This window comes from Lynx canadensis, chromosome D2 (genome assembly GCF_007474595.2).
Source record: "Lynx canadensis isolate LIC74 chromosome D2, mLynCan4.pri.v2, whole genome shotgun sequence".
Classification (NCBI taxonomy): Eukaryota; Metazoa; Chordata; class Mammalia; order Carnivora; family Felidae; genus Lynx; species Lynx canadensis.
This window is the reverse complement of record NC_044313.2, coordinates 52483720-52500370: the sequence shown is the minus strand read 5'-3', so window position 1 is coordinate 52500370 and position 16651 is coordinate 52483720. Positions and strand designations below refer to the sequence as shown.

Here is a 16651-nt window from a genome sequence, read left to right as displayed (position 1 = left end):
ATGAACAATTCAAGAAGGCTTCCATTAAGCAGAAGATGGCTGAACTAACCCTGGAGGGATTAGTAGGATTTTGACAAGGGTGGTTGAAGGGTATTCTAATTCATTTAGTGCCTACATGTGCAAGGTAGCATGAAGGCAAAAGAGCCTGGGGCATGTTCAGAGAATAGCAAATATTCTAGTTTGAGTGGCATCTGGTACATGTATAAGGGAATAGTAAAAGATCAGGCTAGAAAGGAAAAGTAGAGGCACTTTATGGAGGACCTTTGAAAGTCAGGCTATGGAACTAGGACTTTTATCAGGAAGCAGTAGGTAGTTTTTTGAGCAAAGACTAATCGAAGTTGATATTTAGGAAGGTGACTCTAATGGTCATGTGCAAGGATGCATTCAAGCTGAGTGTGATTGTTACCAAAGACTGGTTAGGTGACTATATAGGCAATAGGTAGTACAGGCCTGACCTAGGGTTGTGTTGGTAGGAATGGAAACAAGGTTACAGATATTACAGGCCTCATGTTTATAAAAGGTACTTGGCAGAACTTGGAAGCTGTCTGATGCAAAGGGAAAGTGTCAAAGGGACTCTGGAAGTGAGGCAGGATATCTGGTGATGATATCAAATAAAAGGAGTATAGGAAACTACCCCCCAAAAAATGTAAAGAGAAAACAGATCAGAAAATTGGAAACTGAATCCTAGAGAAAGACTGTCCTTAGAGAATTTAACAAATGAGAAAGAAGCTAAGCAACAGAAAAGTGGAAGAGATAGGGAAGGAAGATACTCAACACAAAAGTAGGGAGGGGAGTTTCTAAGAGAGGTGAGAACATTCAAACTCAAAGTATCAGTTAAGTCTCACTTATTAAATTATCCATTGGAATTGGGAAATCCAAACAAAGGAGCTTGAATGTACAGGGAGTTGAATGTACAACTTTGGGGGAAATTGCCCAAAGGCCCAAAGGAGGGAAAATATTTACTCAAGAAATGAAGAGTAATTTGCGATGCAAAGAAATTTGGAGAGAGATTGAAACTAAACCTCTAAAAGAATAGAAGGAAATGAGTACTCATTTTATTTCTTAAAATAATTATTCCTAAATTTTATACTATGCAGAAATCCTTCTTCCCTCAAGAAAAGCAATTAAGTCCTATTCAAAAAAGTCAAGAGGAAAGGCTAAGATTGGTGAGAACACACTCTCTGAGATGGATGTAGGTAGACTCCAACTTGTAATACAATGTACAATAAGTCAAAATTGCTGTTAACAAAATCCCATCTGTTAGCCCAGTCACATTATACTGTTCAGTAGAATAAAAATGCCAGTATTTTTGCTACTAGCTCTCTGCTGTATTACCTTCGGTTACCAATGTGCTGTTGATATCTAATGAAAATTCATCCTTTGTCATGGAGACTCCAAAACTCCACAGGTAAGCACTAGGATTGGATAATGTGTTCAATCAGATTCTGATTCAAGGTTTGTGAGGTAGAAAGATAGACATTTCTTTAATTCTAGTTTTTAGACTAAAATGGTTGGCTCCCTGGCTCCCATTTCATTGTCAAATGCAATATGAGCTTCTCAGAAATAGTATCTTTTCAAACCTGTTTCTTCTTCATACAGCAAGGGTAGGTGAAATCACACTTTCCATCTAACATTTATTGAGTACCCTGCTACATGCTCTGTTGGGTGTTTTCTACTATTTTTCTGTTATTTTTTTAATAGCCTGACTTGTTCATTTGGCTAGTTTCTTTTTTTTTTAATATAATTTATTGAGCTAATTTCTTTATCTTGCATGTTGGATTTTTTTTCTTTGACTTCTTTGTAGTTTTGTTTTTTGCCTGAAGAGACCTGTGTTGATCATTACTTTCATGGCTATTCTTGCTACTTCCCACTGGCCATTGTGAAAATTTTAAGTTTGTTTCTATAATGGGACTTGTTTCTAAAAACAGCATTATAGGAGCACCTGGGTGGCTCAGCCACTTCAGGCTTTTGATCAAATGCCATGTCAGGCTCTATGCTGACAGTGTGGAGCCTGCTTGGGATTCTCTCTCTTCCTCTGTCTCTGCCCCTCCCCTGCTCACTCACACATGCTCTCTCTCTAAAAATAAATAAATAGGGTCACCTGGGTGGCTCAGTTGGTTAAGTGGCCAACTTCGGCTCAGGTCATGATCTCCCAGTTCGTGAGTTTGAGTCCTGCGTCAGGCCCTGTGCTCATAGCTCAGAACTTGGAGCCTACTTCAGATTCTGTGTCTCCCTGTCTCTCTGCCCCTCCCCAGCTCACACTCTGTCTCTGTCTCTCTCAAAAATAAACGTTAAAAAAATTTTTAAATAAATAAATATAAATAAATAAACTTAAAAAAATAAAAGCAGCATTACAATACACTCTGTACATAGTTATTATTAACCAGCTAGTAAGAAGGAAGGAAATAATACAGGTTATTGGTGATATTTGAATGTGATGTGTTATATACATATCTATAGGTTAAAATTCACATCTGGGGAGAAATTACCTTTTTATTGTTTGGGTTTTTTTCTACTAGAGATAGGAGACTAGATGCTTTTCTGTTTTTACTACATTTTGTTATGTTATTAAATCACAATGTCCTATAAATTCTTTTCTTTATTTAGTACAGTAATATTTTAGACTGAATATTACTGGGATTTCCAATTCTATTTCCTCTTCTCCCTCAGAAGACCAAGAGATCTAAAGAATAGGGGAGCTTTTGTGAAAGGTCTGAAGTTAAAAGTCAAAACAGCTAGAAATTGGTGATCTCTGTAACATCCACTTTCCTCTGCCATATTTCACACCTTACCCTTCTCCCTTTGCTCACAGGTAGAGTTGTGCTCTTGTCCATCTCTGAATTTTATATACAGTTTTCATTTTATTTTTATCTTATTCTTTAAAAGTTAATTTTGTAAAACTTCCAGGCTAGAATAAGGTCATTAGAGTGGCCCTAAGGGGCAGGCTTTATATTGGCAGTAGTATCACACATTGACAACTTGGGAAGGATCATGCATGAATATGGAAAGTATAAAGGACATTGATATACCTTTGAACTGAGAGAAAGGAATCATTAGGTAGTTAATAAGAATCTCTCTCCATCTGAGGTCTTCCCTTTCTCTAATGCTTAGCAGTGGTCCATAATGCCTTTCTGGTTGTCCTGCATACAAATGGATCTAAATTCATAAGAATTGTTTATTTATCTTTTGCTGTCTTTTTTTTTTTTAATATAAGTGATTTGGTTTTTAGATTTTTTTTTTTATTTGTGTGTGTGTGTGTGTGTGTGTGTGTGTGTGTACGCTCCAGTGAATGAAAGAAATAAGACCTGTCAAAAGATACACATTTTACCTATCTTAAGGCTAACAGGCTGGAGCCTGCTCTCCATAAGGGCTTCAGAAAACAATCTGTTTTAAAATTTATAAATATCCTACTAATATCATACTTCAAGGGTTGGCAAACTTTTTCTGTACAAGTACAGTTAGTATAATCTCTGTTGAGCTAGTTAACTCTGCTGTGGTAACATGAGCAATGATAGGCAATATGTAAATGAATGAGCATTGCTATGTTCCAGTTAAACTTTATTTATAAAAACAGGCAGTGGGCTAAATTTGTCTTGCAAGCCACTGACCCTGGGCATAATGTATTGATCATACATTGTAGTAGAGCCCTCTGTTGGTTGAAAGAGACGCCCAGGGAAAATTTTTTATCTAAAAAGGAAACGTGTTACTACTTATCTGGAGGTTTCTAGTTGGTAGGACAAAAAGCAAGAAAATGACAAGTATATAGGATATGCAAAGTAAAAAAGGGTTTAGAACTAATTGGAGTTATTCTTCAGAGGGTTTCAAATGTAATTATTGATAGAGTGTTTATGATTTAGTGCATCAGCTACAGGAATAGGAACTGTATCCATTGTATAATAAAATGTAAAAAGCAGTGTATGAGATGCTTAAGATAAATGATCAATCTGTTTTGTCTTTGGCTTGATCATAAATGTTTTTAACCAATAAATAGGGAACTACAGAATTGTTGAATGTGCCAGGATATTTTAGGATCTGTACTTCATGATGGACCCACATTGAACTTCTGCTGGAAGTAATGAAGTAAAAGAGACCAGATTTATCTTCCCTCCTTAAACAATATAAAACCAGAGAAAATATATAAAACAATAGTCTCTAGGCATTAAACAACAGGCAGTACAGGATGGTAATCCCTGAGAGAAGATGAACAAATGAAAGAAATCCTGCAATTGCCATAGCACTCTGTTTAAACAAAGTTTCCAATCTACATTGTAGGAAGGGGAGTCCCAGACCCCTTTAATTAACTGAAACAGAGTTAAGAACTGAAGAAGGCCAAGATAGGTAGAATTTACAAGAGGGGGTACCAGAGAAGAAAGAGCTGCACAGAGACAAAGTGCACATACTAAATATCTGCAGGGGGTTCCCTGGAGTCTTCAGCTTTTCAATACTGACCAGCATATGTGTATGAGGAAAGTATTCAAGGTAAAGGATGAAACTATTGGAAAGACGCAAACACAACATTCCCCAACTTCACACAGGTTGATAGCAGTTTATGTCCCCAATAGCCAGAGTGGAGAAACGTATAATAAATAGGCTTTTTTATTTAGTACTCAAAAAGATAATTACATCAGTAGGATTCCATATTTGCTCTAGATTAAAGGCTGCTCTTATTTCACCTACCAAAGCTTAAAAATAAGCCTAGAAAAGATCAAAATGTTTCCTAGTAACCTAACTGAATTTCAGAATAAACCTCAAAAATGTGTAAAGTAATACAAAAAAATCCATCACCTAAAACATACAATTCATAATATCTGGCATCCAGTCAAAATTATTGAGCATGCAAAGATGCAGGAAAATACAACTCAAAGTGAGGGGGAAAAAAAATCAGTCAGTAGAAATGGATTTAGAAATGGCACAGATGTTAGAATTATTTGACAAGGATTAACATTTCTAAATATATTCTGTATTTCAAGAAGGTAGAGGAAAGCTTAAGCCTGTTAAGAAGAGATATAAAAAATATAAAAAAGATGAACTTCTAGAGAGGAAAAATGTACTGGATGAGAATAGACATTGCAGAAGAAAAAAATAATAATTAGTGATCTTTAAGACACAGCAGCAGAGGCTATTCAAAATTAAACACTGAGAGAAAAAAATAGACTTTGAAAAACAATAAACCATGCATCAGTGAGCTTTGGGACAATGTCAGGTGATCTAACGTACATATTTGGAGTCCTGGGGAAGAGGAGAGGAAAGGAAAATATTTGAAATCATAATGGTTGGAAATGTTCCAAATCTGATGAAAACTATAAACCCACAAATCCAGGAAGCTCAACAAATCACTAGTAGAAGAAACAAGGGGGAAAAAAACAAACTAAGAAGCATCAAAATGAAAATGCATAAAATCAGTGATAAAAATCTTGAAAGCAGCCAGGTTTTTTTTTTTTAAAGCCACATTATATACAGAGGAACAAAGATTAGAATGACAGCAGTCTTAGCATCTGAAACAATGCAAGCTAGTCCATAGAGCACTGAAAGAAAAAAAATCATCAATCTAGAATTCTATACCCAGCAAAAGTATCTTTCAAAACACCTGAAAATGAAACAAAGATTTTTCAGACATAAAAACTGAAAGTTTATCAGTAGGAGACCAGCACAAACCATTTAGGAAGACTCAGGTCCAAATGCTACCTATATCAATTACTGCTATGTGCTCTTGGTCATACTTTAATCTCTTTGAACCTTCAGATACTCATCTGTGAAATGAGAAACCTATTTTATGGGATTTTTATGAGGATCAAATGAGATAAGGAAAATAATAGACATTTGTTGAGTGTTTCCTTTGTGCCAAGCATATATTATCTCATTAAAAATGAAATAAAATACCCAATAAGATGCCCACTGGTCTGAGAATTTTCTTATGCTATCCTCTCTCCTCTTTCTTCACTAACTGAAAACCTCAGGTTATTCTAGAAGTTAGCCCACGTAGCTAATCAGTCAAATTTTGTTGAAATACTTTTCCTAACTTTGTTTTCTTTTAGTTACCACCATTAAATATGCTCAAAGGTGGGAATGAACAACTCTCCTTGCTATAATAAATTCATTAGCTAATAAATCACTTTTGTGAAAGGATTAGATATGTCCTAAGCTAAACCTAATATTTTGGCTTGTGTTTTCGCTGCCTAATGTTTTTTTCGGTCCAGTTTATTGAGGTCTAATTTATATACTGTCTATGTAACTTTTATTATAAACCTATTGGATAGGGGCCACAAATATCTTTATAGCTTATACTTTGCCCCACTGAGTTTTTGGCACTCAATAAACATTAAATAATATTTCTATTCAGCATTCTGCAGACAGGAAGCATATGGTAATAAATGTCAGAGCACAGGGTGAAAGTCCCCAAAAAGTTATGTGTTATACTCCTTGGAAAAGCCAGTACAGATATTTTTTCTGAATAAAATCTATTTTAAAAAGCAGTTCCCAGGCACATATTTTACTTAATGATTTTTCTCTACCCTTCCTTTACTTTATTTTCAAATTAAAACTTTTCCTCAGGGACACCTGGATGGCTCAGTCAGTAAAGCATCCAACTCTTGATTTTGGCTCAGGTCACTCACAGTTTGTGAGTTTGAGCCCCACAGCATCAGGCTCTGCACTGACAGCACAGAACCTGCTTAGGATCCTCTCTCTCTGCCCCGCTCTGCTCATGCTCACCCTCCCTCTCTCCCTTTCAAAATAGACAAATAAAGTTAAAAAAAATTTCCTCATAAGAACTAATATAATATTAAAAATAATATAATATTAATACAGTGTCATAAAAACTATATAAGTGATCTTTTTAAATAGCATAAAGAAATTCTTAGTCTGAAGGACAGCATGAGGAAATATTTAGAAGCTTAAGCAACATAAGTTTATGATGTATGAAAGGAAATAAACAGCAGTTAGTTCTTTATCATTAAATATCAGTATGACTTAGAAGTGTATCACTGCTATAGCTGTCGCAGACCTTATAATGGTATTAGACTTTGGCTCAATAATATTTTTCTCACCTGAGGATTCTGGCACTACTTAAATATCTTACTCTATGGGGCGCCTGGGTGGCGCAGTCGGTTAAGCGTCCGACTTCAGCCAGGTCACGATCTCACGGTATGTGAGTTCGAGCCCCGTGTCGGGCTCTGTGCCGACGGCTCAGAGCCTGGAGCCTGTTTCCGATTCTGTGTCTCCCTCTCTCTCTGCCCCTCCCCCGTTCATGCTCTGTTTCTCTCTGTCCCAAAAATAAATAAACGTTGAAAAAAATAAATAAATAAATATCTTACTCTATTCTCAGTAAGGTAATCATTACTTCCAAATAATGAAAGACATTGTAAATTGAAGCTAGATGCCAAAAACAAATTTTATGCAAAAGATAATATATCCCAGTTTATCTGTATTGAAGAAATGGTTAACCATAATCAGTTAAACAAAACCATTTAGATAGCATGTATCTAAATTATCTTTCCATAATTTGCTCACCCTGTGATTGACCTGTTGACCACACTTAATTTGATTTGATTTTTGTGAGGACTTTTCTAAAGATTAACATAATCTGAGTGAGAAAATATCTTAATTGGGCCATGTTACATAACCTAAGGCTTAGGATTCTCATATATAAAATGTGGATAAGGATTCCAGACACAGCTTAACATGATGCCTCTAACTCAGAGTCTCTCAAAAGGCTGTAATCAAGATGTCAGCCATGGCTGTAATCATATTACTACTGGGGGAGAATCTACTTGCAAAATCACTCATATATTTGCTGCCAAACCTCAGATCCTCACCAGTTGTTAGCCAGGGGCCTCTCCATAAGTGTACTTGTAACATGGCAGCTTTCCTCTAGGGCAGGAGCTGAGAGCATGTGAGCAAGAGAATAAACAAGGCATCCCATCACTTTTGTCATATATTTTTAGAAGCAAATCACTAGGTCCAGCACACACTCAAGGAGAGAGAATTATACAAAAATTTGAATACCAGCAGTCAAGGATCATTGGAAGCCAGTTTGGAGGCTGTCTACTACACATATGATCCACAGATAGGACAAATCATTGAATGTCCTCTGGAGGCTCTGGAACTTGTTTAAACTATCCTAAGATCTAATTAAGAACCTGAATTCAATAGGCGAAATGATTTTAATTTCACATTAAATATTCCATTGATTCCTAGCAACAGTCTAATGAAACAGGTATTATTGGCATCAATTTTATTGATCTAAACTGATACACTGAGTGTCTTGCTCAAAATTACATAGCAAATGAACTATAAAATTGCACCCTTAGTGTAGGTCTTCTGATTCTAAGCCCTGTACTCTTTCCATTTAGCTGAAACTGCTTCCTGACCAGTACTACCTTGCACTTAAAGCCATTCAAAAAGAACATTATGCATCTAAATGTATACATAAATATGTGAATTTTTGATATACAGAGAAAAATATGTAACATTCTTAGACTCTCTACACCATACCATTTAAGATTCACAGTATTGTTTCAAATATTATTGAGTCAAAGTCCAATACCATCTAAGGTTTGCAACAGCTATAGCAGTGATACACCTCTAGGTTAATAGTATCTGTTAGTCTGAAAGTACACATGGGAGGACAGGGCACCTGGGTGGTTCAGTCAGTTAAGCGTTTGACTCTGGATTTCAGCTCAGGTCATGATCTCATGGTTTGTAAGATCAAGACCTGTGTCGGGCTCTGTACTGACACAGTGTGGAGCCTGCTTAGGATTCTTTCTCTCTCCTTCTTTCTGCCCTTTCACCTCTCTCCTTTCTTTCTGCCCTTTCACCACTTACACGCGTGTGAGCACTCTCTCGCTCAAATAAACATTATAAAACTATATATAGGCAGTAAATACTTATTGAATGGAGAGATGAACAAAGTAAAAACAACAACTGGTTTGGTGGCTCCATTCACCCTTGGCTTTTCTAAAAGCTCTAGACTCCTGTGACTTGAGTGAGGACCATGGGGGAACGCTTCAGTGAATTTTCTTCTTCCTCCTTGCACTGGAGCAACAAAGTAGTTTGTTTTGGATGGATAGGCAGCTTTCTGTGGATAGTGAGAAATTACCTTTCTTTGGTCCTGAGTTTGATATTCTTCCTTTTTGTTTCATTCCATGAAGTTTCAGCCTATACCACGACCCCTCATATCCGAGATCAAAAATAGAGTGGTAACATTAGCAAGCAGTTAATAGTTCTAACTGAGTTTGGCGCCTTCAAGTGCAGAGCAGGAAGTGTGAGGGCAAGGGTTATGAACTCTGGTGGGGGTGGTAGTCATAGCCTTCAGATCACCCTGGAGAAAAGAGAGGTGAATTTTGTTTTTAAAGGTCTTTGCCCACTTCTCAAAATAACTTTGTGGTATGTTTAATAAGAATGTAGAAAATTACCTTTCTTGGGGCACCTGGGTGGCTCAGTCGGTTGAGCGTCTGACTTCTGCTCAGGTCATGATCTTGCGGTTTGTGAGTTCGAGTCCCGCGTCTGGCTCTGTGCTAACAGCTCAGAGCCTGGAACCTGCCCCATATTCTGGGTCTCCCTCTCTCTCTGCCCCTTCCCCAGTAACTCACACTCTCTCTCTCTCTCTCTCTCCTTCAAAAATAAATAAACATTTTTTTAAAAATTTTTAATGAAAATTACCTTTCTTTATAGAAGCAAAACAATAGTTCTTACAACAAAGAAGTAAATTTCACAAATCAGAGGATACAAGGTCAATATACAGAAATCATTTGCGTTTCCTATATAGCTAGTAACCAATAACTTCAATAACCATAATTGAAATAAGAATATGGACAAGTTACCATTTTAATTTAATATTGATTACAGGTCATTCTACTTTATAAATTAAAACTGGGGTGTTATCAAACTATAAAGAAAACAGTTTTTTTCCTCAATTGAATAAAAAGGAAATAACTCTTTGATACACACAAACATGCTCTTGAGTTTCTTCTTCCTTTCCTGTATAATCTGAGGATTGTGCTTTTTAATAGTGGCTTGCTAATCCTTTTTAATAGCTCATAAAGTAAGTATTCCATAGTTTTCATTAACCTTGAATTTCAGCCTCTTTTTTTCTTAAACCTCAAAACCTACATATTTGGTTGCTGTTTGATTAGCACCCTTTTAGCCTGGTCGATGAAGCAGCAAGCCTACTGCAAATCCTAAATAACGTGGTGTAGATGAGAGCCTGAGACTTTAATTACATGTCATTTTACTCACAACACTCAATTCCAGGAAGGAAAAAATGACTTTGCTGTTGTAAAAGACATATTATGTGAGTATCATTCATTGTAAACCAAAAATGATACTGTATTAGAGCATAGACAACAATGGGAACTAATTCTGAAAATGTGACCTGTCTGGGAAACTGAATAATAGTGAAAGTTATCAAAATGGAAAGAAGTGTTAATGTGAAATCCAGCCTTCTCAGAAATACTCTTTCCTGGCCTGTTTGGTTTTGCTTTTGTTGCTTGTCATGCATGAATGAAAGTGCTACATACACTCTCAGGGGAGTAGGAAAGCCTCTGTCGGTTGTTTATTTCCTTAATCCCTCCTCCTTTGTGATTTTTGATGTCAGATCTAAAATGGAAAGCCTGTAAATATAATGATTATCACATGGATAATCACCTGCATTAGGAACCGCCCTGCTTCTCTATTCTAACCCTAGCTGTTCTCCACACGTCCCATCCACTCTGCGGTTGGATTTTAACCTGACTGCTTCATTAGATTTGTGAAACTCAGTGCGTGGCGCCCTGGGGCAGCACAGATGGGGACATGCTTGTTTTCTTTTCTCACTTTCACTGCAAAGACACACTAAAAAGTCCTTTTCAATTTAGTGTGATCAGTTCACTTGGAATTAACCCTGATATTTGGAACCTGCCTTACTCTTCTGCCAACTGTCTATACCCCTTTTTCCTTCCCTACTTTCAGACCTACTGCCTTTTCTTTTTGTCCTTCCATGCAGTGAATCTGAGGACTAAAATTCTGGTTAAATTCTGACTGGGTCAAACTGTTCCCCTGTGTTGTTTTATTTGTTTTGCTGGGAGGGAAAAATAAATGTTGTTCCATCATTGTATCTGCAAACACCTTCAAATCAGAGGTTAGCTGTGGGAAAAGTCTGCAGTGATGTGAGCCAGCTGCCTTCTCTAATGGACTGACTGGGGGCACCAGCTCAAGATCAAAAGAAGGTGGGAGGAAGTCAGGAGATAAGATCTTTTTAAGCCATAGAACAAGTGCTTAGCTTTTCAGTGATAGGGCACAGCTCTGCAAACCTGTATGAGGGGGTGCTAAGATAAAAAATTGAGTTGACTTTTTTTCAGCATGTCCTTCCTCAATCAGAATATGTTGGCACTTTGAATAGTTTACAGATGTGGAAGTGTCCTAGGGCCTTGTTTCCTTAAAGAATAGTGATCTGACATTTATATATGTGTCTTCTTGCAATTAGTTCTACTATACCATAACAGATCATAGTTAATTTCTTCTTATATCTGTGTGAGCAAAACTGGACATTAAAAAAGCAATTTAACTACTATATGTTGAATTTTGAGTTTTATGCCTTAGTGCAGTTTTAGTCATACGGATCCTTTTATTATTATTATTATTTTAGAGAAAGAGAGCACACACACACATGAGCTGAGGAGAGAGGCAGAGGGAGAGAGAGAATCTCAAGCAGGCTCCACACTCAGCACAGAGCCCAATGTGGGTCTCAATACCACGACCCTGGGATCATGACCTGAGCTGAAATCAAGAGTCAAATGCACAACTGACTGAGCTACCTAAGCACCCCCATACAGATTCTTCATATTAATTTTGTCTTATAGTTCTCTGGGCTTCTTTCATGCCTCTGATGAAGATCTATATAAATGAGTCGTTGTAGCAGAGCTTTCAGTTGTCTTTTTGATAAAAGAATTATCTTGGTTAATTCTTGGATTGGACAGCTTGGAAAAATATTACATTGATATCATTTGAAACTTCTCCTTTTCCTTGACAGGCCAGCAAATATTATCGACTGTGTGGTGTATAAGTACTATTATAAGCAAATTGTCAAAGAGGCTTGCTTGGACCAATTGTTAAGTTCATAATTCAGTTTTTTTAATCTACATCACTAAGGCTAACTCAATCAGCTTTATGCTTCCCTAGCGAACAGCCTAAGGAATTGTACTTTCAGCCTATCACTTTCTGTTAACTTAAGTGTTTAGCTTGTAGTCATCTATTTCAACCTTTTCAAACCCTCAAAATGGGTCTTCAAATCTATATGTCATTAGTGCCTCGGACCGTAAGAGTGCATACATACTTCTTTTCCCAGTATTTTCCTTAACATGTAGATAGTACCCAGATTTGTGCTAGAGACACTGACTTACTTTCTGCCTTACATGGTTTGGTGCGGCAGTCGCTTCAGTTGAGTTGGATCTGCTCACTACTCAGGCTCAAATCCCATCCTTCTATTAATATCTCTTGGCAAAGATAATTTTGGAGGAATGTAAGTTAAGATGTAGAGGCTCTTGACAGTTGTCTGCAGTTTTTTTTTTTTTCATTTTCAAGAGGGAAGTTAAGTTGAAAAGTAATATTGCTTCTATTTTCTGTATCAGTCCTAAAATTAAAATATATGCAGAGTACAGAAAGAGAAAGAGTTTGGTTACACAGATGTGTTTTTGTAATTTGATAGCCTGTTTTAAGAGCATTAGTGGTTATAGTAATGTTCATCAGATTGTGCCCTTAAGATATTCAGGAATCAAGAAAAACATTGTGAATTTAAAATTTTTAACTATTTTTTTTAATGTTCAACTTCTGTCACCCCTGTCATCTATATAAAAGAGAAATTGGGGAGGAGGTAGACTGTTCGCTATAAAAGTTTTTAAACAGACAAAGTAAAAATACTGAATACATCTAGATTTAATCATTGTTAACATTTTGCCATTTTTACTTCACTTTAATTTTTTAAAGTATTATTAAGTAAATTACACATATCATGTCATTTTATTTCTAAATGCTTCAGAATAAACCTCTAAAATTAAGGACATTTACCTTATCAAGTTAATAATTCCTATCATTATCGCCATCCTGTTTCATTATCAAATTTCTCTAATTGTCCCCAAAATGTCTTTCCTGGATGGTTTGTTCAAAACAGGATTCAGTTAAGGTCTGTACATTGATCTTGGTCATTTTTCCCCTCCCCAGGTTATCATAAGATTGATTTATTGAAGAGACCAAGCTATTTGTCTTATAGAATGTCCTACTTTATGGATTTTTCCATTTGCTTTCTCATTGTATCATTTAACTTGTTCTCCTATCCTCTGTATTTTCTGTAGACTGCTAGTTATTGAATTAAAGTTTTGAGTAATTAATGTCACAAATGAGGTCAGAAAACTTTATAGGTGATGCTGTGTCCTTTATACTGCATCGTAAGAGAAGGCACAGAGTATTTGGTGATTCCACTATTAATGGCAAAAACTGATAGGATTGATCACTGGGATAAAGTGATGACAGCTTGATCCTCTCATTATAAAGTTATACTTTGCTCCCCGTGACCAGCATATAATCTGTGATATTTTGGTTCCATGAAACACCCAGCTTCCTGTCATCCTTTCACCTAATGAATTTAGCATCTATTGATGATCCTTGCCTGAATAAATTTCATTAGGGATTGCAAAATGATGATTTTATGAATCTATACATTTATTAGTAGACATTCTTCTCTACAGAAGAGCTTTCTGAAAGGTATTGTTTCAATTAAAAACACAACCACCAGTATGTTCCTTAGGTTTCAAATGATTGTCTTTCTTTGCTGGGGTCAAAACACCTGAACTCACTGTGACAGCTACAGTAAAAACAGGCACTACATCTTCTTTATTCCAACTTGTGAAGTGTGTTGACATTATGCTGCCTTTTTTTTTTTTTTTCATGCCAAGGGAAAAAGAAATCTTTTTTGGCGTAAGAATAAAAATTGAACTATGTGGGTATATTGAGATAATTGTGTAAAAAGAAGACTGTATGAATGAGTTTCAAAATGGATTATTTCTTCATTACCTAGCACTTTATAATTAACTGTTCTTTTTTTTTTATTTCAGGAAGCTGCCACTTTTGCTAGAGAGCAAGGCTTTGAGGTGAGTTAACCCACAATTGCACACTAAACAGATCCTAAAGGTTTTTTCTAGCTGATAATGAAGTTCTTTTGGACAGTGATTGATGTGCTATTATACTCTCAGAGCCTCGCAGCAGTTGCCATGGAAACTTGGCAGTCGTCATGGTTTCTTTGTTCTGCCAGCACAGTGTTATGACGCACTCTGCTAGGTCTGCACCCAACATCGCCTACAGATGTTATTTATTGAATTTTGAAAAGCCTCTTGGGAAGCCAAGAGGTTGGGCACGGTTTCAAGCTGCCTCTGCAGATATGGGGCCTGTCAGTTTGTTCAGTTAAAAAGCTACCTCATTAGCTGTATTACATTTCATAAGGATTCACTGCTAAAGCAGTGGTGGAGCAAGACTAAATAGTGAAATATAATGTCATTTAAATAATTTCACCCCTACCACATGTAGATTATCATTATGCAAATTAATTTCCAAAGGTTGTACTTAACAGTTGTTAGGGACTGATTAATTTAAATCCCACTCATATAAACTTCCTGTTTTAATCTTCTTTTTTCTTCTCTCACTCTCTCTCTTTTTCTTGCATAAATGTATATAAATTTTCTGAAACCAAATATCAATAATTGGTTTTAATTTCTAGGTCCTAATTTTGTTTTCCTAGTAGAAGTATTAGCTGTCAAGATTCAAAACTCCATGTGGTTGTTGTTGGCAAAATTAAGACAGATAACACCATGTTTTTATCTATATAATATCTATCTTCCAGTTGATTATTAGAAAACATTGACTTTAATCTGAACCCAGGTTAACTGACAGAGAATTCATAAACTGAGTTTATAAGTTTTATGACTCTCATATGTATTGAGCCAGAACTATGTAGAATGCTGTGTTCTGTACAGCAACTTGGAATGTTGCATGGTAGTAATTTTAAAAAATTAAACTATTTACATGCTCAGTATTGTTGACCATCTAGAAAACCTGTGAGCATTGATTGGATGTATCAGTAATCTCACTTTGAACTGTTCAGAGAAAAGTGTTGTATGAATTTGTGATGGAACAGTTATTTAAATGTACTAAAGGAAGATTCATTATCGAGCAACAGAGTAATACACATGCATGTTATCCATGTCATACATAGGACTTGACAGTCAGACATAAAGCTTCCTCTTCTTGGAGGAAGACATTGAATTTGTGGTATAAGTATTCTATGAAAAAACTAGATCCTATGCAAACTAACTTTTTCTGTTTTCTACTAACTGGCATCATATTAACCTTTGCATTAATTCTTATTTACTGATTCTAGAATTGTTTCTTTTTACCATAAATCTGCCATAATTGATTACAGCATATAAACCAAGTGATGATGTTTATAATAGTATATCTTACTACCTTCTAACATAGCAAAACTGCTCTGTTGGTAATGTTGACAGTAATATGTTAGATTAGATAAAGCACACCATGTCTTGATGTGTCCCTTCATGAGTTTCCTAAAATACTCCAAGCATTGTAGAATATATAAGAGCCATGAGTAGAATATTTTTGTTAATAAATATAACCCATATGTGGAATCCTATCTAGAGGAATTCAGTGATTTTAAAATGTCATTAAATTTTCCTTAGTCCATTAGACAGTAATAGGAAAGCATAAGTTTGAAGCTTCGTGTTTTTAAAGAATCAAAAAAGAATAAATCACTTTATCTTAACACTTTAATATCTATAGAATCGCTTCTCAGCCTTTTGGCTAAGATCAAGTGTAATACCTATAGAAATGTGTCAGTGCTCTCAGGTCTACTGAGACAAACTAGACAAAATCTACATTTTATCCCTCTCAACTTTAATTTTACCTCTAAACTGGGGCACGAGTGAGGAAAGAAATGAAAAGATTAAAAAGAAAGGTGAGCATTTTTTTTTTTCTACTGGCTCTGCTGTTCTACCATCATTTCTATTATAAATCCCAATCAGTTCCCAAAGCCACTGAATATTGCAACTAGTGATATGTCTGTTAACAGACCAGTCCAAAAGCCTCTAAAAATAACCAGTATTTATTCATCAGGAAATATCTTCAGTAGCATTGTTTATGATATTCTGGTTAGCTTCTCTGCAAATTTTAGATAATCTTTCTTTTTTAAAAAATCTTTAATCTTTAAAATGAATTGGGCAATTTTCAGTAAGAAGAGGCAGCTTAGGAGGGCACTGGAGAATGAGATAAAAACTGGAGCTGGGCAAAGCACAAAGCAGAAGAGAGAGGATATATATATATATATATATATATATATATATATATGATGGAAAATTGCATAGTGCCTGATTCAAATGACAGACCTGCTAAGAATTTAAAATGACAATTCTTGAGGTAAAAAGTTTCATGAGGCCTTTTATTATTCTGGGAAATCAGTTCAGACTGCAATGTGTTTTTAAATCTACTTTATCTTGAACTGAACCAATTAAAGGTTTATATTTTTAGAACCCAAATAAAAATAAGATACTTAAAAATATGTTTCATTATTAAACCTTTTAAAAGCAGTATTGAAAATTGATTTAAATTAAATAAA

General features: G+C 35.7%; 1 protein-coding gene across 3 annotated transcripts in view; it reads left to right on the top strand.

Moving 5' to 3' along the window:
* The window catches only part of ADK (adenosine kinase), a 532082-nt gene that overhangs the window by 406630 nt on the left and 108801 nt on the right, over nucleotides 1–16651 (top strand). For all 3 annotated transcript variants that reach the window (XM_030334273.1, XM_030334275.2, XM_030334274.1), the window contains one exon: nucleotides 14085–14120. In XM_030334273.1, the coding sequence (XP_030190133.1) occupies nucleotides 14085–14120 (36 nt within the window). The remainder of the gene's footprint in view (nucleotides 1–14084; nucleotides 14121–16651) is intronic.